The 25,235-nt window shown below is 47.7% G+C and overlaps 2 protein-coding genes across 3 annotated transcripts in view; one reads left to right on the top strand and one right to left on the bottom strand.

The window, feature by feature from the left end:
• Positions 1 to 11,047, top strand: part of GNA12 (G protein subunit alpha 12) — a 33,920-nt gene extending 22,873 nt beyond the window's left edge. The window contains exon 4 of the mRNA XM_066640355.1: positions 391 to 11,047. Within this exon, the coding sequence (XP_066496452.1) occupies positions 391 to 960 (570 nt within the window). The 3' untranslated portion in view covers positions 961 to 11,047. The remainder of the gene's footprint in view (positions 1 to 390) is intronic.
• Positions 11,048 to 11,840: 793 nt separating this feature from the next.
• Positions 11,841 to 24,751, bottom strand: AMZ1 (archaelysin family metallopeptidase 1). Of its 2 annotated transcripts, XM_066640795.1 has the most exons (8): positions 24,688 to 24,751; positions 21,302 to 21,449; positions 16,333 to 16,668; positions 15,352 to 15,519; positions 14,746 to 14,874; positions 14,423 to 14,589; positions 13,784 to 13,960; positions 11,841 to 12,515 (listed from the first exon to the last, which is right to left on the bottom strand). In XM_066640795.1, the coding sequence occupies exons 3-8, from the start codon at positions 16,634 to 16,636 to the stop codon at positions 11,943 to 11,945; spliced, it is 1,518 nt and encodes a 505-aa protein (XP_066496892.1). In that variant the 5' UTR covers positions 16,637 to 16,668; positions 21,302 to 21,449; positions 24,688 to 24,751; the 3' UTR covers positions 11,841 to 11,942. The 2 variants fall into 2 exon arrangements, with proteins under 2 accessions (XP_066496892.1, XP_066496893.1); XM_066640796.1 differs by lacking the exons at positions 21,302 to 21,449; positions 24,688 to 24,751 and having other exon boundaries at positions 16,333 to 16,734.
• Positions 24,752 to 25,235: the final 484 nt, after the last annotated feature.

Below are 25,235 nucleotides of genomic sequence, written 5' to 3'. Positions count from 1 at the left end.
GCAGTGAGGCAGACAAGCCATAACTTGTCAGAAATTCCAGATTTTATTGTGTGTGTTGCTAGATTGCTATGCAGAACTTGAAAAGGTTTGTTCATGATATCAAGGAGGCTTGTACGCTATTCAGGTTTTTCCTCCAAATTGAATTGACTTAGAGGCTGTTCATACAATCAAATGGACATGGGGAAGAGCTTGAGTAGAAGTGGGCTGTCTATGTAACCCAATCAGACTTGGCTTATCCCATGTTTTTGTTGCTGGACAAGTTGTGCAAGACTGGTTCTTGGTTTCTTCCCTGCCCCTTCAAAGCTACTCTGCTTCCTGGCCTGACACAGTTGAGCCAACTGTTGATCTGTTTGACAGATCTTCCTTCTGCTTTCCTCTCTCTTTTTACAGAACTATATTCCCAGCAAGCAAGACATCTTGCTGGCTAGAAAAGCTACCAAAGGCATTGTGGAGCATGACTTCATCATCAAGAAGATCCCTTTCAAAATGGTGGATGTAGGTGGACAGAGGTCACAACGCCAAAAGTGGTTTCAGTGCTTTGATGGGATAACATCTATATTGTTCATGGTCTCCTCCAGTGAATATGACCAGGTGCTCATGGAAGACAGGCGCACAAACAGACTGGTTGAATCAATGAATATTTTTGAGACGATAGTCAACAACAAGCTGTTTTTTAATGTCTCCATTATTCTGTTTCTTAATAAAATGGACCTTCTTGTTGAGAAAGTGAAGAGTGTCAGCATTAAGAAGTACTTCTCAGACTTCAGAGGTGACCCACACAGGCTGGAAGATGTTCAGCGTTACCTGGTACAGTGTTTTGACCGAAAGAGACGGAATCGCAGTAAGCCTCTCTTTCACCATTTCACCACCGCCATAGACACTGAAAACATCCGCTTTGTGTTTCATGCTGTGAAGGATACAATCCTTCAGGAGAACCTTAAGGATATTATGTTGCAGTGATATTATGTTGTCCTCTGTATTCAAACTATCCTAGTTGTAGGCCTAAGTGTTAACTTTGTGGCCTTGCAGTGGATATTTTTGAAAGATTCCTGCTGTTTGCTGACTCCAGGATGCTGCCAGATAGCTAGCCCAGATAGAGGAGCGACCGGCAGACGGACCGTGAAAGCTAAAGTTAGCTACTGAGTCACTTACCTAAAAACACTACTGAAAAAGTGGTGGTTGTCAGTGCAGTGCCTTCTTTTGAACACTGAATAACACTACTGCCTTCTGCCTTTGGAAAGGGAACCCTGACTTTGAAAAATGATGTAAAGATATTTTGTGTTTGTGTTTAACTTTGCGCAGCAGGGCCAGCATTTTCTGGTTATAAGGCCTGCCTGCCGCAGTAGATTTGGGTGCTGAATTAACTAATTTAATAATGTATTCTGTTCCCTAGTTGATATACTTGTATTTGGAGTGTACATTGAGATCTTCCCATAATCCTGAGATCAGTATCCAGGTTTGGCTTGTACAGAATTGCTTATCAAGGTGGCTACCCAGGTCTTATTTGAAAACCTCTTCAGCTTCCTGCAAGTGGACATTCAGTTGGAACTTAGCTGGCCGCATAAGTGAGTTGGCCTGAAGGGAGCAGAAATTGAAGGCCTGGGTTAGTGTAATGTGAGGCTGTACTTTGCACTACATGTATAGTGTGCATTGCATCGTGGGAAACAAGACTTAGACAGTAATACAACTTGACTCCGGCACCTGCACCCCAACCTTATAGTGGATTTAAACGAGCCACCTTTGATGCTCCTGTCTCACCTAGAGTTGAACAACACGACAGCTCTTTCTTTTAAACAGGACAGTGTTGCTTGTCCCTAATAGTACAGAAGCTGATTATTCTCATTAGCCAAATATTTTGGGAGCAGTGGCTAACCTAAAGTCAAATGGTCTTGAGATCTCCCACTTCATAGCTACAGATGGACATTGTTTGGAACTAATCCTTAATAAAGCCGTTGGGCTTTATTAGCATATATAGCACACATTTTAAAGCATTGTGAATTGTGTTGCCCCTTCTAGGCTACTACAAATGTGTGAATTTGTAGGAGGCTGTGAATGATGTTGATGTGAACATGTGTTAATTCTAAAATGTGGAATTCAGCTATAGGGTGCCTTTTCTGTGTGTACAGATAACGTCACTCTCTCTGACATGAGGTATGTATTAACCTAAATGAAGACCTGCTTCAGTCGTATAGTCTTTATTCAGGGATTTTCTTAAATGCAGGAAATGTTTACTGTGCCATTGGTACCACAGTTGTCATTCATATTAATAACCGCAAGGGCTAGTCTTTTCTATATTGCATTATATCAGAATACTGTATTTATGCCCCTTTGGGACAGCCATGTCTTTAACAGAAGGCGACACTCCAGGAGTTTAAATACTGCACCAGCCTTAGCAAACACTCTCATAATCTTTGCTTGACCAATATCTGGTTGGTTTTGGTTTCCCCCATGTGGATTACCAAAGCATGTGCTTGTGTGGTATGCCATACTTTGAACAAAAAATCTAATTTTCTTCTTCTTAGGATGATATAAAGCTACAGTTTGAGATGAGGAGAATGTCTCCTAGTTTCTATGCACTACAAAAGTTCTAGTAAGGCAGCAAGCAGTCAGTTTCTACTTTGCTTCTCTTCAATGTTTGTCATTTGAGATTTTCATTACCTTTGGGAATGTAGTGATACTTTTCTGGTTTTCCTAGTACCAATTATTCAAGTATTTTCTATCTGTTTCTGGGAAAGGACACAGTTTTGCTGTGAATACATTCCTGCTTGAAAGCAATTTGGTAGGCTGTAAAATGGCTGTTCAAGAATAAGAGGGAACACATTTCATCTGTGATTGCTGAACTCACTTGTTCAGCCTGGTTTAAGGCTGTTCATGGTTCCATCTTTGGGATAAAGTGGATTTCTCATTTCTGTTTCTCCACCAGCTGTCTTGTCCTGGCACATGGCAAATGACTGTTAAAACTGAGAGGAGTGGCAAAAGTAGGCATATGAACCTACTTTTTAAAAGAGAGTAAAATCAAAATCCCCATTAGGCATATCTGAAGTAATCTTTCTGGTTTTTGGTTGCTATTTTAAAAAGTCTCCATAGAAGAACCTTGACAACCCTAGTGACAACCGAGTGTGGCATTTTTGACTTCCCAAAAGTGCTGTGGTTCTGTGTGTAAATCTTACCGTTGCCTTAAGTGGTAGACAATAGTACAAATATTTAAACCTGGATTGTTCTTCCATTTTTGCATTTTAAAATTAAAGCCAGGGACTAATACAGCCTTGTTCTCAAAACTGTGCTTCTAACAGCAGTGTCCTCAAAAGTGTACTGCTTTTGTAGAAAGATGGCAACTAGAATAGTCGCTTTTAGAATGTAGGGTGCTACTGTGGTACAAGACAGTCCCTCTTTTTTTGATAAGAGCCCCTTGCAAGGGCAAACATTGATTTAAAGCAGGGGTCTCCAAACCCAGGCCCGGGGGCCAGATGCAGCCCACGGCGAGCCTCTATCCAGCCCACGGCCAACCTCTTGTCCCCTGAAGCCTCTGGCCCACTCAACTGAACACGACCAGTACTGTACTCTGGTTGCATCTGGAGGGTGTTCTGAGGGCCAGAGAGGTTGAATGAATGAGCCCATTCATTTATTTTCTAAGTTCCATCTCTTATTTATTAAAACTTCATATTTAAATTTTTTTTCAAGCCCTCAACACCACACCAGATATTTGATGCGGCCCTCTAGCCAAAAAGTTTGGAGACCCCTGATATAAAGCATGTTTAAGTCACCAGATGGAATTCAGTCTGGTGACTAGCCCTATACTCAGTGGCTCAAAACCAACATATTTTGCTTTTTAACCTGTAGTAAATGCCAGCTTTCTACCTTCTTGTCCCTTTACCCATCTGATGTATATTTGATCCTGGTCACAGCTATAATGCTTGCGTTTGAAGCTTGTTGATTAAATTCATTTGTGGCTCTATACAGTCTGTGTTAACATGTCCAGAACGCATAATGTAATCCAGTTTGGATTATTCTTCCTAGTTCACATTCTGTTGAAATAACAGTGTGACTCTGAGCACAAAAGAGAAACTTCTCTTCTAGCCGTAGTTGATGTACAACATGTGCCAACGTCTCATTTAGGATTCAGAATACATTCTTCCCATTTCTGTAATCCAGCAAAGTGGTGTGTTGGGTGCTTCACAACCGCCTAATTACCAAACCACAGACATTTGCCTTTAATGTAACCCTTCAGAACATTTTGTCCGCGGAGTTATGGAGGAGAGGAAAGCAGTTGTTGGTGGAATATTAAATGCTAGCCAGGAAATGGATTGCACATAAGACAATCTGCTAGAGGCCTTGAACTTGTGCTTCTACATGCTTTGCACCAAATAAATGGTCTTTGGTAATTGGCAGTACTCCTTTTGTTAGAGCAAGGGTGTTTCTGCTGCTTGGGGGTGTTTTTAGCCGAGGACAAAGGGAGGAAGTGTCTTGAACCCTCGGGTCTTGAACCAGAGGACTTTTTGAGCGGAAAAATCCAGACGGACGTTCTGCAGTGAACCTGCTTGTTTATAGAAGCTTTTCTGAAGCAAGGACTTGAGAGCCTTGCTGTTCAGGGTTCCTACATTAACACTGTGCTTGTAGGAATAAAGGTAGATGTCGCTCAACTGCTTCTACCACCCATGTTCCATTAAGCCAATTGTTGCAATGGAGAGCTAGGGGTGGCATGCCATTGCTAGCTTACTTCTGGAATGCCTGAGTACATCTTTCCCCCTCAGAAAGACATACCGGTAGTATCCTGGACCAAGTGACCACTCAAGCACAAGTCATCACAGAACTATTACATGTGTAGTGAGGAGGTAGTTGCTTGGGTCTGACTTGATGGCTTTGTAGGTAAAGTATACACAAACTAAATCGCTTGGGTTTCCGCACATTCGGTATGTATGTAACTTACTGTAAACATACAGTAAGAGCTGTTGGACTTGATTTCCTAGCTATAGACATCTGATATTTCATGAGGCAGGGGAAAAGGACTTGGATGTCTTCCAAAAGGGTTCTTAATTCATTTGAACTGATGCAAAATTGACAACACAAGTGTATACAGAAAATCAGGCTATCTTGAACAGGGAAGTATATCTGAGCAACAGATTGGTCTGATGGCCTTGGTGATCTTTAATTTTGCCTGTTTGGCTTCCGAGACTTATTCATGTGCCCCTCTTAGAGTTGTTTAGGATCAAGTTGGCTTTAAATTAGCACCATATGATGAGTTGCAAATAGCCTCACCAATGTACTTGCCAGTTGTAGTGTGACCTTGGCACACAGAAGCTGATGGATGTGCTGGTGTGTTTGGTGAATCAATTCACACAAGCAGTGATAGGGCACCAGTTCAAACCAGGTTAACAAGACAATCTGCCTAATTTGAAGCAATGGCAAACTGTTCATGAATTGGCCCTAAATTTCCAAAGTTACTGCTTTGTTTCAGTGGGAAGGGGCGGTGCAGGATTATTCCCTTGTTAGTCCTGTTTGGGCTCAGTTTAGCTTATTTCTTGCACTTTTCAAGGGCTTGGATTGCATCCCAGACTTGAGCTCTATAGCCAACATGGAAAAAACTGCAGGCCAAATGAAACAGCCACACTGACCTCCATGTTTGGCTTTCTGGTGATGAGCCAGAATCTATTGTTGGGAGGAAGAAGGAAAGATCTAGTTTCTAAATAGGTTTTCAAGCACTGCTGCTTTAACATTGACAGTGTGTGTGTATTGAAACAAAATGCCATCAATGACTAGTCTGTATGTTTTGACTCTCTCCAGAAGAAGAATGTGGCCACTTGTTAAAACAACATATTGGCATTGCTGTAACTACTTGGCACATGCAGTACAAGTCTTTTTGTCTGTTTATTTGACTATTTGTTTATATCTGGTGGGCGCACATTCAAATTTCCAATGTAGTAAGGGTGATTTTGGCCATACAGAATGTCTAATATATCTAAAAATCCAAAACAAGTGTCTCTTTCCTCTCATGCACAGCCTTAATGGCTGGGGCCCTTTTGAACCTCAAAACCAACCTCTTTGCTCCGTTGTGTCCTTAAGATCAACCAAGTGTGCCCTCTTGATAGTAACTTTTGTACTGAGTTCAAACTGCAGAGGCACGCATTTGAGTGTTTTGCTCCAGAGGAATGGAAGCATTGGTGGAATTTCGTTCTCCCCCCCCCCCCACCTCTTGAAAGTCTGGTTTGGAAGCACAGCAAGAGCTAAAAACTGCCAAGTACTTTGTACTGCAAGTGGATAATCGAATGGTTTGAATGCATATTTCTTTGTCTTGCCACTCAAACTAGAAAGAGCAAATTCTGCCCTGCAAATTTAGTATGTATACATGTGCTCACATAAAATATGTGATATCTTACCATCTGCAGTCTGAAACTACATTGCTCCTTTTGTTTTACCTGCAAGGTCTTGAAAGGCCTTCCTTGATACAAGGGCCCGATGGCAGGTTTGGATTGGTTGAGATGATGCGTAAGGATAAACTGACAAAAGCACTGTCTAATGTTATCACTGAGACACAATCTTGAAGTAGAGCTGATATCTAATTGCAGACACAAGCAGTTTGCCTATGGGTGCAGCTGAGCTCATGGCTGAAGCAGGATTTGAATAAGGGACCACACTTAGCCACTATATTAGAATAGTGTTCTATGTAACATCTACCGCATCTTCAGAGGAAGGGCCTGTATTTAGCCTTAATTTTTACTTGGTGGTTCTCGAACTCTTTAGTATCAGGACCCACCTAAAAATAAAGTTTTGCTTTACCAGCTGCTCAAGCCTATGTGACTGTAATGATTTGGCAGTGGTGCTCCCCCAGGTTCTTTAACCCTTGATGCACTTAGCCTAATCTGCCTTGTCAGTTTCACAGCTCACCAAAAATTGGGACATGGGCCACGGATCTGTAATTTGAGAACTGCTGACTACCTATTCAGAGAAAAGTTGGTGATGAACTGAAAAACCAGATGGCAGCGCCCTGGCTTTTGTAGCATAGTGGTGGTATTCTTGAAATGCTGTCTTTTGATCAGTGATCTTTTTTTGTAAGCACTAAGAGAGCATCTATAATACTTGGTGGCCTGTTTTGCTGTGCTTGTGCCAGTTTATGAAACTGTATTAGATTAAGAAAAAAAATAATTGTGTAAAAAATGTACTTCATAGCTTTGAATTAGCGTACTGTTTTGTATATATGAATTTGTAAGTATTAAAACATGATTTGTTATTACTGTGCTTTAGAGTCCGCAAAACGGTTTAAATTCGGCCTCCTTAACAAGGCTGTGGTCTATTCGTGGCGAGTCCTCCCATTCTCCCTTTGTCAAAAATGTGCAGTTTTCAGGATTTGTTCTCAGTACTCCAACTGACTCACAGTAGCAAGAAAACGGGCATCATTCAAAAACAGTAACTAAAGGCAATAAGAAGCAGATAAAATATCCGAAGACAAGCCAAATTAAGTGACTGTGCAGTGGAATAAAATATTTTATTTCTGAAGGTATAGATCTCACCCTTTCCCTCCCAGGCAGGAGGTGCCTAAGCTGACTAATGGCAGAAGGTAAAAACAAAGCGCTCATGGCTAAAACTAACTGCCGTAGCAGCAGAATCAAACATAAGATGAGTGTACAACATCTGGTATTTAAGTTGCTGAAGCATCTAGACAGCAGTGTTGAGCCTAGGCTAATGACAAGGTAGACAGAGATGCATGCCCTTAGCTACACAAACTGCTTGGTTAAATCTGGTGTTGTGAACTAAGCCCTTAAATTCACAAGCGGTACAGTCAGGGCCATCTAGCAAGGTTCATTTGCATACAGTAGTAGGTGAGCCCAACAAGGAAGGACACTGATAAACTGTTGGTTGGCAACTCTACTTTGTCTTCTAGTAGTTTGTGAAGCTGTTAACTGGGTGGGCAGCAGCTTGAAGCCCTTCCTCTCCTGTTCATGTTTCATGCGCAGCCGTGGATGTTGGATTGCGATCCTGGCCCTTGCGAAGTCACTTCATCTGCAGAACATCCAGAAACAGCAATGTGAGCTACGTCTGTATTGCTTTTTCCATATCAATTTCTTCTTTAAATGTACACTAGGATGCTCTCCCTGAATCTAGGCCATTGCAGGGTGCCGTCTTGGCCAAGGCTAGTGCCTTTCCCACAGCCTCATTTCCTTTCTCTCACTGCATACCGTTCCTCCTTCATACATTTCTCCTTTCCTGTAATCAGAGCACTTCGGCTGTGAAAGCTGTAGAAAGCATCACATAGGTTGTTAGAATGGCTGGCATGTCCCTGCTATCCACTGCGCATCACTGGGTGTTCTGCTTGATGAAATCAGGGTTGCTGTTTGAGTCTGGGTTGTCTGGTCCTGATGTCACCCCTGCAAAGACGCAGTGTGCAAAGCTCCAGCCACGAGCTGTGCATTCTCAGCTGGAAGCCATGTAGAAAGTTCTCAGCTGTGCTCCATTGTAGTAGGCAGGCAGGCAGGCAAGCCAGCTCCAAGTTCAGGATGGAGACACTGGCTTAATGTGAGGGGCCTGGTCCATTCTGTGGAGTAACAATGGAGCTCTGTGTGTGCATTGCCCTTAAATCTTTGTGATCCCCGAGTGGAACAATTGGAACTCTCTTCTCTCACCCAGCCTGCAGTCTGAACTTGAGCTGATGTTCAACTGAGTCTTGTTTGCAGATGGGTCCTCAGCTAACCAAATTTTAATTCAGAAACCACTGCAATTTGCTGGGTTCCTCTGGCTCCTTCCCAACTGACTTATTTTGTAGATCAGAAATGACTGGAGTGGCTGCCACTTTCCACCTGTTTGCACCTGAGTAAGCTCAGTGGGATCATCCCCCCATCCTCACTGCCATCTTATTATCTTTCTGCATGGTCTCCTTTAGTGATTCTGGGCTGGTAGTGGTTTCTGCTCTTATTGCATGTGGACAAGTAGATACAAATTTGTATATTGAAAAGTCGTTCCAGTGCTCAGACCTGTTGCAAATTAATCCGTGGAAAAGCTTGATGGGGAAGGATCACACGCTGTTACACTTAAGAAGTGTGGGTTAGGTCTTCGCTGGTAAAAGAAAACAGTTGCCATAGCAACAGCCAGCCACTTGCAAACACTTTGCTCAATGAGGGAGAGGTGGGTGCATCTTTTTCCTTTGCGTCTGGTTTATTGTGTGCCCGTGATTTTTATTTAAGACATTTATAGCTCACCTCTCCCCTTACGTAACAAAAGGCTCAAGGCGAACAATATACACATTAAAATACAACAGATGACTCCAAAAAATAATAAACACTAACAATAGCAGCAGAACAAAAACCTCAGATCATCAAGGAGAAAAAGCAGGACAAAAACAGAAATGTCTGCAGCTGCGGCGGAAGGCCAACAGGGAGTGTTCCGGGTCTTAATTCAACAGGCCATCTCTCAAATGTACTCTGTTCCCTCTCTAACCCTGTCCCTGCTCCTCTTTTTCCTCCCAATTTAACGTGTAGTTTTTCATTAAGTGACTGGTAAGAATATGCATTACTTGACGATTTGGTGTGGGTTTTTTGGCAAAAACAGACTTGATTTTAAGGCATTAAAACAGTGGCAATATCTAAACAAGCAGCAGGGGGCAGCAACACAGCTTGCTGTCACCTGCCTGTTTCTAGATGCAAAGTTTTTTTTTGGGGGGGGGGGATTTTTTCACCCAGTAATTGACACAATTTTTTCTGAATTTGTGCACTAGCTTTTCTTGTATTTTTTCCCCCTTATGAGATTGTTTCGTATTTAATGTCTTCATAATTATACAAGCTTCATAGAGGAACTTTGGATAGGGGATTCCTGACCTTTCACCCCTGATTGTGTAAAAATGCACTTTACACAGTGTTTTTTCAGTTTGTCCTGGGAAACTGGGGTGCCTCAATGAGAAGATTGATGATGGTCAAAAAGATGCCCTGAAATATTGTCTCTACCCCCCCCCCCCAATCAATATTTGCATTGTGGCTGGCAGAGAGCACTGAGTCATAGAATCCTCAATCTGGTGGTATTCAAACTTTCTGCTTAAGGGGAATTATTTCGTCCTCAGCTCATCCCCTGTCACAAAGTCCTGTGTGTCTCTGAAGATTGCAGGGTGTATTTGTTGCTTTGTTACCCAGTAAAGGAGCTCCAGTTATTTATAGCTGGATCCTTAAGGAGGAGACACTCAGGTTGGGGGGGTACTGATACATAAAACAGAGCTCGTTACTCGAAATTGGGAGGCGGGGCTCATGAATTTGTCTCAAAATATCCTTTAATTCTCACAACCTAAAGCACAACCTTGAGCTACTTAAGCTCAAACCCAAAAAGTCACCCTTTTCTTTCAGAGAAACTTTAAAATGGAATCTGTGGCTCACTCTTCTTCCCTCCCCCCCATACACAGAAAACAGGGCTGTCAGTTAGCCATGGACCATCATGACATAAAGATATTTCCAGGTGTGATAAGAGAGAAGGAGCTTTAGATGCGCATAGCAGAAGGGAACAGGTTGTCCTTTTTCTTGTCCTCTTCCTCCCCTACAGGTATTGTAAAGCAAGCAAACCACCCTTGCATCTCGCCCTGTGGCAAGCTCCCTTCAACATCTCAGATACTCTTTCTGCATGAGATCTGAGGTTTGTTTTCCAGTTTAAAAGTCCTGGGTTGCAGACCTTGGAAAGAGTATGTGCTTTGCCACTGAGTTATGGGTTTAGAGTGCCAGTTTTCCCAAATGGAGGTCTGTAGCTCTGCAGAACTCATGTTCTTAAGCAAAAGTACATTCTTAAGAGCACTGAGACAGATCAGTTGTGTTAAGGGTTGCAAGATCCTCAATAATGCACCCTTGGCTTTAAATGATTTCATTAACCTCATGGATTTAATGGGACGCTGGTGGGGAAAAAATAACCTGCGTGTGCTTTGTAACCAAGAAGCTCTTCCATTTAGAGAGTCTGATCATCTGTAAAGAACTTGGATTGGGCAGTAATGCACTTCTGGGTCATGGAGTCTGGAATGAAAAGTGGCCCTCAAAGCTGAACATGTGAAGCTGCTATTTAATAACAATAAATAATAACTAGGTATTTATATACCGCCTTTCTGGTCATCAGATTACTCCTCTGACTTTATTCAAGGCGGTTCACACAGGCAGGCATTTCTAAATCCCTCAAGGGGATTTTTACAATCATGGAGGTTCTCTCTTTCAAGAACCAACATTTCAGAATGGCTCTTCCTGGTTTGGTCTCGCTTCTGGCCTCCAGCTCTCCCACTCAAGCTGACAAGCAGCTCCATCTCTCACATGGAGGTCAGCCAAGACGCTTCTTGCTCACACCAAGAGCAGGTGCAATCACTCAGCTGGGCTTGTCAGCTGCTTCAAGGTCTCGCCATTCTCAGCTGTTCAGGGAGCTGCTGGTGTCCTTGAACTGGCGACCTTTTGATACCTTCGGGCTAATGGAGGCTCTACCCTCTAGACCAGGCCTCCTGCCCAATTTATTTGCCTGCCCTGACTATTTGCAGTCAGAACCTTTATCCCTCTAGCTGAGAATGGTCAACACTGACTAGCAGCAACTCTCAATGGTTTTCAGAGTGGGGTCTTTCCCCTTCCTACCATGGATTGGACCTACTGAACAAGGGTCTCACCTGAAAGTTGGTCAGACTCTCAACAGAAGGTTGACTTTCTGACCACCCAGGTTTAAGCAGCCTTATGCTCTTCTCCTACCCTTGGTGTAAACTTACTCCAGCAGTCCAGTACGTCAATGAAAATGATTTTTTTTAACTCAATGTGCATACAACACAAGAACATGCTCCAAGCAGGATAATGACAGATCTCTATAGAAGAAACTTCTTTTATTGCAGTTTAGAATTCTTAGTTCTTTCTCGGACAAAATGAGAACTTCCTTTTGGTGATGCTTTTCACTGGAACACAGTTAACAAAACATTTTAATGAAAATGTGGAAAGCAGACGGGGTGTTACTGAACGGGGCTAGCTTTCCTCCCACCTCCAGTGCCTAGGGGAGGATTCACTTCTTGCCAGCTTCCTGGCACTCAATTTCCTTCTCAGGGAGGAGAACTTGTCTCCAAGGACTTTCCTCAGTCCTGGACTGTCACTGGTAAAATGCAGGTCTCTCCTCACGTCGGGCAGCTGCCCCGTGAACATCTCCCAGCGTAGCAGGGCATCCACAGTCTTGTCCACCTGCAAAATCTCCTCCTCGGAGACATCCTTCTCGAGAGCAGCTATGCACATCTCAAGCCATAGTGTGTACTCCTTAATGATGTCCAGGGGTTTAGGGATGCTGCCCAGGTGTTCCTGGCTGGGGGCATCGGCCAGAGAACACGTTTGTTCGTCGAGGTCCAGATCCTGGAACGTGGAGATCGCTTGGCTGCATGTATCTGGAGTCATGGGCTCCGACAGGGACATTGTGACCGCCTCGGAATTATTCTCGCAACCCATCCCAGAGTCTGTGCTGTATGGCAAGATGTCCTCTGATGTAGACAGATCTGTGGATTCTTGGCTGGGCCAGCTTGACAAAATGGTTTGCGTCCAGGCGTAGAGTTTCTGCAGCAAACAAACTCAAGGTTGTTATTGCCTTTTCAGACAAATTGCAATGGGGACCCATTTGTGTGTGGTGCTCAGGCACTGAATTTTGCACTGGGTCTAGAATTTGGTGTCCTAACCAATCTAACCACCCTACCAAGTTTCTAGCTCTTAAAGCTGCGATGGTACGTGTGATGCCCAACTAATGAAATGTCAGAAGCAAAATCTCCAGTAGCCACAGGATGGGACTTCAGGGTCATGCATAGCTTCTTGCCCCTCCCCACAATGGCCAGTAGCAACATCAGCTGGGCATCATAAGAACAGCCCTGCTAGATAGGCCATAGGCCCATCTAGTCCAGCTTCCTGTATCTCGCAGTGGCCCACCAAATGCCCCAGGGAGCATAAAAGTAAGTAGGAAAGCAACTTCTTAAGCAGTCTTAACAGCTAGAAATTTGCTTTTTAAAAAAATAAAATTGAAATGGGAACTTGTGGGCAAGCTGCTGTTTTTCTTATCCAAACTTTCATCCTGTTCTCTTCCAAAGCATCTATGCTCTTTTTTAAGAGGCTCAAGCGAGAGGGGGCCCTTTTCTCTTGGGCAGAAGTTTAGATTAGATAAGAAAAAAAAAATCCTCTTGCTTCTTCCCTTAGACTCCAGGGTAAGTGAGAGAAGACTCTGCCTCTCCTTGGATTCCTCTGACAAGTTCAAAGAGCTTGGAAGACAGTGGGGGGATTTTTCTGAACTGCAGAGTTTGAGATAAGAGAAGCAGTGCAAACCCCTCCTCTCATTTCTTATCTTAGCCAAACCCCTGCAGAAGGTGGAGTTGTCTTTCATATAGGATGCAGTTCAGGGAAGGAAAGAACAGCAGGATGTCTGCCAGCTGTCTCTGCTCTTCAAGTCCTCCCTCTCTCCCAAGTCCTTTTATGCATCCCAGAGAGCTGGGTGGCCCTGGAGTAGGGGAGTTGGCAGCGAGGACAAACAAGAGGCTGGCTGGTAAGCAGGCTGATTCTTCTCATGGCCAGTCCACTTCTAGTGTGTCTCAAGGACTGACTAGAACGGAAATCCGCACTGGAAGGGGCATGATCACAATAGTGAAAGTCGGGAGGAGGCTTCCTGCTAGTTCAGATTGGCTAGTAACTGGCAAGTGGCTCCCTTCAACTGTAGCATGTGCCCTGACTAATTTGCTGGAGCTTCCAGTAGGCTTCAGGCACTCTTTGCTGTGAATCTGTCTGAAGTTGGTGTCTAAATTATCCTGCCTTGCAGGGAGAAGGGGAGGGCGTGATTCTCTCACCTTGTAGCGCTCAATGAGCTTGAAGCCCACGACATACTGCAGCTTCCGCAGGCAAATGGGGCAGGGCTCCAGGGGGCGCAGCAGGACTTCGCCCAAACTCAGGGCCCCTTGCATGATGCACTGAAGCCAGCGGCAGTTTCCCAAGCCTATCAGGTGACAGATCTCATGGCAGGTGACCTTTCATTGGGAAAAACCAAGATAAAGGGATTTTCATTCTCTTCCCAACCGTATAACTCTCTTCCTCTGCTGAGGACTGAGACACACACAGACCCCCTGCAAGCTTTTTGTTTTCTCAGTTCAGGTGTGCTGCATGTACCGAAGCATGTGGTAAAGTCCTTCCCGGACTGTACCATTTCATCATTCGAGAGGAGAGGAACTTCATACTGTATTTTAACCCTGTCCAACTCAGAACTCCTTGCACAAGGAATGCTAGCAGGTCCAGGATGGAGGCTTCAGCATAGACATCTCCTGGATATGCTATCTTTCCACACGGCATGGAGCACCTCTTTTTTTTTTTTAAATTTTAAATACGAGGAAGTGCGCCTCATAACAAACGCGTGGCTCAGCTTTGCCAATGGCGCAGGCTTCTCTGAAACGCAATCGTCGCGGAGCGGCTGCAAGATCTGTGATGCATCTCACCTTGCAGCACTGCAGCATCTCCAGCATGTTGAACAGGAGCGCCTGGTGTCTGGCCTGCTCTGCAGCCTCCATGCTTGCTTCCTGTCTCCGTGGAGATGGGTTTAAAGTGGTACAGCCCACCTGGGGGAAGTCTCCGGAAAACCTGGCAAAGCTGCAAACGCCCACCTCTGTGGAGAGAGGAAATGAGGGGGAGAGGGCCAGTCTCATGTCCAGAGATGCCCAGTTCATCCCTCCCACGCAGGGAAACGGCCTTTGTGCATGAGTCATCAGTATTGCAGAAACTTTAAAAAAAATGCAATATATAAAATAATTCTAAAGCATACCTTGGCCTGGCAAGAATTTGCCAAAGGTGAAACTCCACGTCTCACATGGATAGAGATCGGCGAGTGTGAGACCCAGGACACAGAGGGCGTCCATTGGCTTGTTGTTCTTCAGAAAGGTCAGGATTCCATCTACAGGGACCAAGAAGAAAAGTGCCAATTAAAAACTAATCAACTTATCAAAGGCAGATGATTCATCAGCTTAAGCCCCAGAACCAGTTGCCATTCCCATTCTATATGGTTTATTTTTGCATTCTGGTTTAAATATGTTTTGAGCTTCCCAGACCCCTGCATGTATCAGTTTAATTGCGCGTCCGTCCCATACACACCCTTGTCCACTCCCAGTCTGGGTTGATAGCTTTTCCCTGAAAACAAAAGGATGCAAATATCTGAATCAATCACATCCCAAAAGGAAAATATGACTACAGTCACCCAGCTGATTCTTTATTAATTTAGCTGCTGAGAAAACAGTGATCCTCTGTGGAAACAGGATTTTGATTTGTAGTTGTTCCATTCCTTCCTGCTGTGTGGACAGGAGGTTGCTATTCTATGTCCTGAGTTTAAAAAGTTTTTGGAACAAGCATCTCCCCTGACTATCTCATCACCCACCTGCATGGAGCTGCACTCTGTCTGAATCCTGGTTCTGGCGATAGCAGCAGTGGATGGAAGAGACGGGGACAGAAGGAAGGCACTTGACTTGGAGGCCCCAGAAAAAAGACTCGACGCAGCTCCTGAGGGAATCCAGCAGAGAGAGCCCAGGGGGGCCTTCGCTCAGGTCTAAGAGCAGAAGCGTGGAGGTCAGTTCTCCTACAGGAAGGCCGAGTGTGAAAATAGGGGCGGCGAGTGCCATCGCTTCACATGCCAGTGGAGCCAGATGGATGCCTCTTTATGCCCCACACATATACCCATCTCACAAGTTGGGTTTTTTATATTGCTTTGTGGCTTGTTGTAGAAGGTTGACCTCTGGCAGCACGTAAAGGCCTTGTGCGTTGGCACCTGCACGTGGGAAGAGCTGTGGCTTGAGAGACTCAGTCCTAAGCCTGCCACCGCTGGCTGCACAGGGGTGCGGCATTGTCGCAAACATGCTATAAGGCACTTTGCGGCAGCACAGAAGATTGTAGTGCCAGCAGACAGGCCAGTGCCACTTGGAGACCAGCACCTGCTGGAGCAGGTAGGATCACCGTGGACCAGTGAAGGGGGGAGGGCGCAGTGGGGTGAGGGATGGGCAGACTGGGCCAGGAGGGAGTGGGGACAGCAGCAGAGGCTCCCACCAGATCCCATCCCCCCTCCCAAGCCTGACCTGCCAACGCAAGGCTGCTTGGACCTGTGTCAGCACTTTTGCTGGTGTGAGCCCAAGTAGCCCCATAACAGCTGCTGGGGCTTACCCGGGGGAAAGGGGAAGAATGTCCCCTTCCCCAGGGAGACCTCTCCTTCCACGCTGGACGCAGCGGAGGCCATTTTGGCGCTGCCACATCGTGGCACAGGAAGGATGGTTAGGATTTGGTTGTGAGAATGCTTGCGCTCACAAGGCCCAGCACCTGGCATCATTTCTGCACTAATGCCAGCCGTTCGATGCTCAGGTGACCTTACCTATGGGCTGCAGGTATATGCGCTTTCGGTAGAATCTCTGCTTCCTCCTCAACAGGGAGTAGTAGAAAGTTTCAAAGTCTTCGGGGGCATCTGGGTGGCTGAGGAGCCAGTCGAAGGCCGTCCGGATGAACAAGCCGCAGAAGAGCGTCCGGTGGGGGCTGTATGCTTCTGCGAGGAAGAGCTTCTCGGTGTTGGAGAAGGTCTTGGCATAGAGCTCCTGCAGCTCGGGGTCCGTGGAGATCAGAGCGTCCTTCAGTGCTCGGGGCCCAAAGCTGAACTCCTCTGCGTGCCTGCACTGCAACATCTCTGATGGCCCCGCTGCTGTGGCGCCGTCTTCTGCAAGGAGAGGACACCACGGTCAGCACGTCACCCGCACTCGGCTCTCGGGTAAGCTTGTCGAGAGAATCGGCACATCGCTCTTCACGCTCCGAAACACCAGCGGCTGAGAAATGTGCCTGTGTTCAGAATACCAGTTGCTGAGCAGCAGAGGATGCCAGTGAATAGCAGAGGGGAGGGAGGGGGGAACAAAACAGACAGTGTCTTGGTAAGGACCAGTAGACTGGCGGAAGATAAAGGCATTCCTGAGGAATAATCCCATAGAATCTGAAGCAAGGGGGTCACTCCCGCCTCCTTTTCTAATGAAAGTCTGGTAGGAGGCCCTGGTTCAGAAAATCATCCCCTACCACAGAGTCACTAGTCTGCTGGCTTGAGCCATTTTTGCCCAACGTTGCATATACACAACAGGGATCCAATGTGTACACCTGTGGGCTGCACAGAAATGGGTTTATGGCTGTTATACTGAGATAATGCCAGAGCTCCGAGTCCTTTGCTGCCTGAATCTAAGCCTGACTTTTGCTAATGACAGAATGCTAATGACGGCACAAATCTGCATTTCATGGTCTGAGTACCACCTTGATCTGTTTTTCCAGTGGGGCAGGGTGTGACGGGCAGGGGAGGGAAAGTGCTAAATGCAGCACGATGCCCAAGCTTCCCCTGAAGATTGAGGCTGCAATCCTAACCACACTTGCCTGAGAGTAAGCCCCATTGAACAAAATGGGACTTACTTATGAGTAGACCTGGTTAGGATTGTGCCCAAAGGCCCTGGAATGAAAGCGGGTGAGCACACGTTGAGTGCCACTCTACCTTTTACCATTAAACCTGAGTTCGGTCCCCACAATGCTTTCCAAAGACCCAGGTGTGACTGGGGCCTATCAGATGCTACTCCATAATTCTCCATCCCCAAGAGGACTCAGTCCCAGCCCACAACTGCATGATGGCATGGATCAGTGCTGTCATCCTGCAGGAAATTCTCTGAGTTCTTTCCCCAAACCCTGCCTCCTATAATCCAGCTGTTTACAGCCATCATTATGCCAGGCACCCCAGAATTACTCTGTACAACTTACAGCAGGGGTGCTCACACTTTTTTGGCTCGAGAGCTACTTTGAAACCCAGCAAGGCCCGGAGATCTACCAGGGGGGAAGGAAGCGTCTGACAGACACCCCCTTTAATGTATGGAGCACCTGCTGGAGTCTAGTCAGTTTCGTCAGTTTTGTTGCTGCATGCCTGAAGAGCAGCTAAAGTGTCAGTTTCAGTGTCAGTTTAGCTAAATATGTCAGTTTTGTCTAGTCACTAGACGAAACTGACATATTAACAGTTTGGAGAGACAGGGCTCCGCGATCTACTCATTTTGCCTCGCGATCTACCGGTAGATCGCGATCCACCTTTTGAGCACCCCTGACTTACAGCAATCTATTCATAAATAGGCAGGGAAATAGCCCTGGAAGAGGTTCCCCTTGCAAAGGAACAGTAACACTCCTGGAGCCCCTGAGCCAGCAAAGAGGCTGAAGAGGGGAAGGGGGGGCCAAAAATCTCCGTAGCCAGAACACTTGCAGCAAGGTGGAGCTCTCTCTCTCACTCACTCACTCACACTCACACAGGGGCAGGTGTGGTAGCAACAGAGGGGATTGCTTTAAAAAACCCTGGGAGTGTTTGCCAAATTCCCCCCCCCCATTGAGATGGTGCAGGCTATCACCAACACAAGCAACCCCCCCCATGGGGCAGGCTATCACCAACACAAGCAAGCCTTCCCACCAAGCAAAGGATGAGATATAGCCTACAATCCTCTCTACACTTTCCTGGGAGTAAGCCCCATTGACTACAATGCACAATGCATTTTTTGTTAATCGCGCCGAGTCACGGAACGGAACGCGGATAAATAGGCTCCACCTGTAGTAGTAAAATTTCCGGCCCCGAGGGACTGCGGTTGGGCCATTTTGGTGTTCAAGGTCCACGACTTGGCTGGTGGCTCTCTTTCTGATCACACAAACATCCCAGTGTGAACATACTTCACTGTAATGGTAGCACAGCTCCAGAAACAGCCAACTAGGTAGAGCCTCTGGGCCACCTTGACTGATGGAATTTAGACAGAGAGTGGAAAAATGTCTCCCAGGCACAGAGGTATTGTAGCTGGTTGCCTCTTGTAATGTTGGTTGGGGGTGCTGTTCCTGGTTCTCTTTTTATTATGGTGGTTTTTAAATAAGCCGTACATTGCCTTGAGTGGCCATCAGGTGGCCCCCCCCCCCACTCACAGTATTCAAACCATCAGTCTGAGCTCTCTCTTGCCCAAGAGGGGATGCCTGTATTATTTCAGCAGTCATTTTCATCAAGGCTTGGACCGATACCAAGATAGCCAGGGTGGTGTGATGGATAGCATTGGAATTAGACCAGGGCTCAGTTCCCTGCTCAACCCTGAACCTCCCTGGGCAATCTTAATGCCAACTGGCTTTTTCTCAGACTAATCAACCTTGCAGGGTTGTTGTGAGGATAAAATGAGATGCATGCTTTTCCCTGAGCTCCTTAGAGAAAGGGCATGATTAAAACGTAACTAAAAATCAGAGTCTCTTTCTTGCCTCTCTTGCAAGCATGCTGGGAAGGCTCATGTCTTGGCTTCTGCTACAACACAAGAAAGATATCCTGGGGCATGTCTCCCTGTTTTGTGTAAAAGCATTGGTTGCTGATGCAGTCAAATCTGCCTATTTCCCCCCTCTCACTGTTTGTATCCCAGCCCTTCTGACACACAGTAATTTTAAGAAGGCACTGTGAGCAGCCACAAGGGCCCTGCACAAAAGCTACACACACAGATGAATTATGTGCTGATAAATGAGCCTCTGCATGGCAAATGAGGAGAAAAGTCGCAGTCTGTCAGCCGAAACAAAAAGCCCAGAAGGCTCGTAACTGACGACCGACAAACATTTCAGTCAAACATTTCAGACAAACAACAGAAAGTTGTTCCCTTGCCGAGATCTGCGATTGTTGCTGCTGTGCAGGCTCACAGATGAAAAAGTTATGCTCTCAATTTGTTTGGTGGACAGGTGTTGAAAAAGATTGCTCTTGAAGTCTAAGCTGCCAGTAGACATGGCAGCCTGCAGGAATGGGGCAGTGTGAGAGAAAAGCACAGCCCCTGCTGCTTGTGGGGCTCTAGTTTCCCATGGCCCTTGATCCTCTGGCTCCCGGCGGGAGCCACGGTAACCTTCCCATTTTCTCATTTAAATCAAGCCTAAATTATATGTAAGGTTGCCGGGTCACCACTGGAACACATGCACAAGTCTTTAAAGCACAATCCAGAACCAGTGCTGGGCAGGAGCAAGTCCCCTGAGCTGCCCCAAGAGTGTCGTGAACATGCCATAAAGCATGTTCATGACAACCCTGGAGTTGGCGGTGTCAACGCAGAGGCCCCTGGCAGCTCCTGGATGCCAGATCCAGGCAGGCTGGTGCAGGGCTGGGAGAGGGTGGCAGGAGGGCAGAAAGGGGATGGGGAATTTTGGGGCAGAGGAAGGCAGGGCGCTGGGAGTTTTGGGACAGGGAGGGGGGTGGGAATGACCACGGCAGCGAAAGCTGAATCCTAACTCCCCTCACGGCCAACCCGGTGTTCACCAGGCTGCTCGGATTTGTGCCAGCTATTTTGCTGGTGCAGAATGAAGTAGCCAGATGGGGTAAATAGGGCATGACACCAGGTAAGAGAAAAAACATCCCCTTACTCTTGAGTTGTGCTCCAGCCAGCATCTACCCTGCACTGGATACAGCGCAGGTCATTCGGCCTGTCTGTTCCAGCGCAATTGGGCTGCCCTACGAGATCAATCAGCCACTCCTTTCTTTGGCCCTGTTAGAGGAGGGAAGGAGCTCACCCTTCAAAACATGCCATAGCAACTATGATTTTATTGCTGTGTTTGCCTGCAGTCTTAGATTTGATGGAAGGTGCGTTCTCATCTCACTTTCTGCCTCCCGGGAAGTATTTTGTCATTTTGGAACAGATGCTTCATGTTCAATTGTCTATAACTTATTTATTTTATTGCATCTCTCTTCTCCTTCCTCTAAGGGGGAAGGCTGACAGGGGTTTGGGCATGCACTGGATTCTTCCCAATCCCTTCCTTGGGAGGGATTCCTCTCAAGAAGCTCAACCATAGCTCCTAGTCCATTTTAGATTGGGGTATGCTTCTGGAAGGGACACCCCAATCAAGGATATACCGTAAGGCCAGGCAGCTAGCATGCAGTGTTGGGGTTGAGAGTGGTGGGCTTGCATTTCAGATGTGTGTCGTCCTCCCCCGCTCATTGGAGAACCCACTCGTTCCCCAGCATAAATCAACCCCCTCTCCCCAGAGTTGTGGGAAGAAAGGTTTATGGGCACAATTTTTCCCTAAGCGCTGCTTCAAAGAGGAGAGGTGCAAGCGGGGGGCTGCCACATGGAAGCAGAAGATCAGACCTCTCCTCCCACTAGGCCACACAGCCTTGATCTTCCCATGGCCGGCTGCTTTTTGAAACACATCTTGTTTTTCTCTTTCTCTCATTCACTCACACACACTCTCACTCACTCACTCTCTCACACACACATGGCCTTGTGCAAACCCTCCCCCCTCACAGTCACTTTCCTTGTTGCAAAGCAGGGATGATCATAACCGGAACTGCCACTAACCTTATAGCCAGCTGAAATTCACAGTGGAGCTGTTCCAGCGCAAACAGCATTCAGCTCACAGGTTCCTATTGCTTTGAGAGCTCTGCCGAGGGGTGGTCTCCCATTCCCTGTTTTGTCAGTCTGTGTTAAAGCGACAAACTGTGCTTTGCTTTAAAAAAAAAAAACAACCTCAAAGTCAATTCATTTTTGTAATATTTCCATGGACTTTGTCCCCTGGCACCAGGAGACGGGCGGAAGCCGCTCCCTATGTCCCCAGAGAGGACAAGGAAACAGGCAGAGAGTGCCAGCCAGCTAGCATCTACCAGAATGGAAACTGTGTCTGGAGAGGAGCCCAAGGGCAATTAACAGAGATCCATCTAGCTCAGGGCACCTAGTTCTGCTCCGCAGTTCTCCAGGGAGGCCCATTCTTGCTACAAATGGATCTTTCTTAATGGGATTTCTGGATAAAGACTTACTGAGTTTGGTTAGCTCGTCTCTTGTCTGCTCTTCCTTTTCCAGGCCAGAGAATGGGAGATGCCAGAGCATTGAGGCCAGGGAACAGAGGTGGGTGACCCCTCCCCATCTGCTGCATGATTTGGCCTCATGGATGGACCCACTTTGCATGCACCCTACGGGCTTCCATCACTCTGAATTACTGGCCATTTGAACTGATGGCAGTGACAGGCATTTTGTTGTCTGGGCAGCGCTGAGAGAAACTGAGTTGAGCTGCCCATTTCAGAGGCTCCTGCCCTTACCTTCGTTGTAATGTGTAAATAATCTGTGGAACTCTTTGCCACAGGATGTGGAGATGATGGTGTTTGGCCTAGATGTCTTTTAAACAGATTCAGGTTCAGATTGGATGGAGGAACAGTCCATTGCGGGTGACAAGCCAGGATGGGTATATGCAACCCCCTGGGTTTAAAAGTAGGCTCTCTCTGAATGCCAGATAACAGGGAATGGCAATGGGCTATAGGTCTTGTGCTCCCGGAGGCACCTGGTGGGCCACTGTGAGACACAGGACTAGATAGGCCTGATTCAGCTGGGTTCTTCTGATATTCTTGTGCAGGAGCAGCCACAAAGTAGTTCTTGCCTATGCCACTGAGGTCAAGCAAAAAGGCTCACATCCCCTTGCCCTAAGCCACATCTCCTCTCGATGCCAGCATTGCCTCTTCCAGAAGGAGGTGACCCACTAGCTAGGTCCTCCCACCTGGCATGAACTTTCTCCTATCTGCTAAAGAACCGCAGCAGAATATGTTCAGTGCTATGTGGTAGTGAGTCAGCCTCTTGGTCTCCATCGTCTCACTAGCCTCAGCAGCTCTTCAGCTTGCCACTGAGGGTCTCCTCCCAGCCCTGCTTGGAGATGCTGTCTTAATAATAATAATAATAATAATAATACAGGCATTTATATGCTGCCTTTCTTGGTCGTCAGATTTCTCCTCAGACTTTAATTCAAGGAGGTTTACATAAACAGGCTGTTCTAAATCCCTGTAGGGATTTTTACAATTGAAGAAATCTTCAATTGTAGATTGAACCACAATTGTAGATTGAACCGTAGAAAGAACCACACAACATTTCAGATGGATGTTTTATGGTCTGTTATCACTTTCTGGCCTCCAGATTCCTCCCATGCAGGCTGACAAGCAGCTCCTTCATCTCTCCAAGAGCAGGTGGAATAACTCAGCTGGGCTTGTCAGCTGCTTCAAGGTCTCTGCTCAAGATGTTATCTTCAGGCAAACAGAGGCTCAACCCTCTAGACCAGACCTCCAGCCCTTAAAGCTCTCTCAGTGAGACACAGCCCCCTCCCTAAGGTGCCAGAATACACCTGCAGCTTCAAACTGCAGGTAGAAGGTATGTTTTTAGATTTGTGTGTCACTTTTTGCCATAAGATCTCCAAACAGCTCACAACCTAATTAAGCTACAGTCCCAATAACAAGAAGCACCATGGAGCTAATCAGAGTAGCAGAAAATCAATGAAGAGAGTCTCCCACCCGCAGCTGGGCAGCCAGAATCCACCATTGCCTCTTCCCCTTAAGACCCCCTGTGCTTTGAAAGCTGAACTAGGTGTTTTTCACCAAATGTGAATTGCTTTGGGAGCCTCTTAGGAGGTGGAAAGGTGCCGTATAAGGAGTCAGACCTGGAAGATCCAGGTTCAAGTCCCTCCTCACCCATGAAGCTTCTTGGGTGACCTTGGGCCACTCTCTCTCTCTCTCTCTCAGCCTTGCCTACCTTGCAGGGTTGTTGTGAGGACAAAGGAGGCAAGGAACCATGTACACCACCCTGAGCAGTTTGGAGGAAGGGTAATATTAAAATGTGAAAAATAAATTAAATAAAGCCAGCCAGGCAAAGTTTTAAGTTTGGGAGCAAGGGGCCCAGGGAGTTCCAACCCCGGGACCTGCCCTGTCTCACATGTGTGCCAGCTGGACTTTGGCAGGCTCTGGCCCACATTGGGCAAAGCCTCCCCCCCAAATCTTAATAGGTAGGTACTCCTCAACCTGCCTCACCTGGGGCCCCAACCGTTTAGGCAGCGAGCAGGATCTTTACAGAGCACACTTTTCTCCCCCAGTGGCCACCTGATGTGGTGCTGGTCAGTAGCCTGGATAATTTGAAAAAGGGGATCAGAGGGATTCCTGGAGGAGGTCAGGGCTACCTGCTGCCCTTGGGGTCCAGTAGCCAGGAGGCTGATGAGGGGGACAGCCTCCAAAGCCTGGTGGGCTGGGAGCCAGTAGTGCTGCTGGTCAGCCGTGGGCAAGGAAGGGGTGGTGTGGACCCCCCCCCCCACAGGAGGGCACTCCAGAGGCCCCTGGGCTGCTTCTGCCACCCCCAGCTGCAGAGTCCACCTGCTGTGTCTTTTCTAGGAAGGGGAAGAGCCCTGCCTGGGCTGGGACTTTAACCCATTACTGCCCAGCCCCCAGGTGTACTCATGTCATCCCCGTTGCGTATATGCAACGTTGTCCGGAAAGGTGGTGGTGATGCACTAGAACCAGCCCCCCCGTTCCCACCCCCCCACTGCAGAAATGCCTCTTAAGTGGGGGGGGGTTGGCATCTCCTCCGAGGGGGCCGGGAAAGCCCCCAGACGTGGGGGAGGGGCGGGGGGCGCCGATGCCCCAGCTCTAGACGGTGGCGCAGCTGGCAGGGAGGGAGCCCGGCGCGCCGGTGCCCGGGCAGCGGGACGCCCAGCCGCCACTTGCGCGCCTGCCCCTGCCTGCCGCGTCCACACGTGTGCCGCCCGCTTCTGCAGCATCCCGGGGGGAGGGGGAGAGCCCCCCTGGGGTGGGTCCCCGAGGTGCCCCCTCCTGCCAGGCAGGGAACGCCCTGGGGGGCGACCACTAGGCGCTGCGGCCGCCCCTGCCCCCCGGCCCGCAGCAGCAGCGGAGGTCTCCCTGCGCGCCCCCCCCCGCCAGACTCACCTCTCCGGACGCGGCGGAGCTGCAGAGGGGGAGCCCGGGCTGCCAGCCTCCGAGCAGTGACGCCGGCGGAGGGGAGGGGAGGGGAGCGCATCGGAGGCGGGGGAGGGGGAGGAGAGGAGGCGTGTCGGGGGAGCCCCTCACTGGCTCGTTCCAGAAAGGGTGGGGGGGCACCTGTGCCTCCCACACTTCCTGGAATGTGGTCCCCACGACGCCACCGGAACCCAAGGTGGGGCACTCTGCACATGCTCTGCGGCATCCCACCCTTGCGTCCTCCTCTGGGGGTCTGAGGCGTCGCCCTTCCTCTCTGCGCTCTGGATAAAGAAAGGAGGGGGGAGCCAGAATGGCATTTCACCCCCCCCCTCCAATTTAGAAGCAGTGGCAGCAGCAAGTGGGCAAGCCCCCCCTCCGTGGAGAGAAGACCCTCTGTGCATGCCCAGACACACTGACCAAGTGGGCAACCCCCCAGCTCTGGAGAGGAGACCCTCTGTGCATGCTCAGATGCACCTGGGGCCTTTCAAAGGGGCCGCAGCTACCACTGGAGATGCTGC

Source organism: Tiliqua scincoides, chromosome 13 (assembly GCF_035046505.1).
Source record: "Tiliqua scincoides isolate rTilSci1 chromosome 13, rTilSci1.hap2, whole genome shotgun sequence".
Lineage (NCBI taxonomy): Eukaryota > Metazoa > Chordata > Lepidosauria > Squamata > Scincidae > Tiliqua > Tiliqua scincoides.
Note: the sequence above shows the minus strand (reverse complement) of the source record. Positions and strands in the feature narration are given on the sequence as shown.

Excerpts from the sequence above, each read along its gene's own strand:
- AMZ1 (XM_066640795.1), bottom strand. The coding sequence starts at position 16,636 with ATGTTGCAGTGCAGGCACGCAGAGGAGTTCAGCTTTGGGCCCCGAGCA. Across the intron at positions 15,520-16,332 it reads CATATACCTGCAGCCCATAG|ACCTGAGCGAAGGCCCCCCT; the intron begins GTAAGGTCACCT and ends TTCTGCTCTTAG. Across the intron at positions 14,875-15,351 it reads CAGAGTGCAGCTCCATGCAG|ATGGAATCCTGACCTTTCTG; the intron begins GTGGGTGATGAG and ends TGGTCCCTGTAG.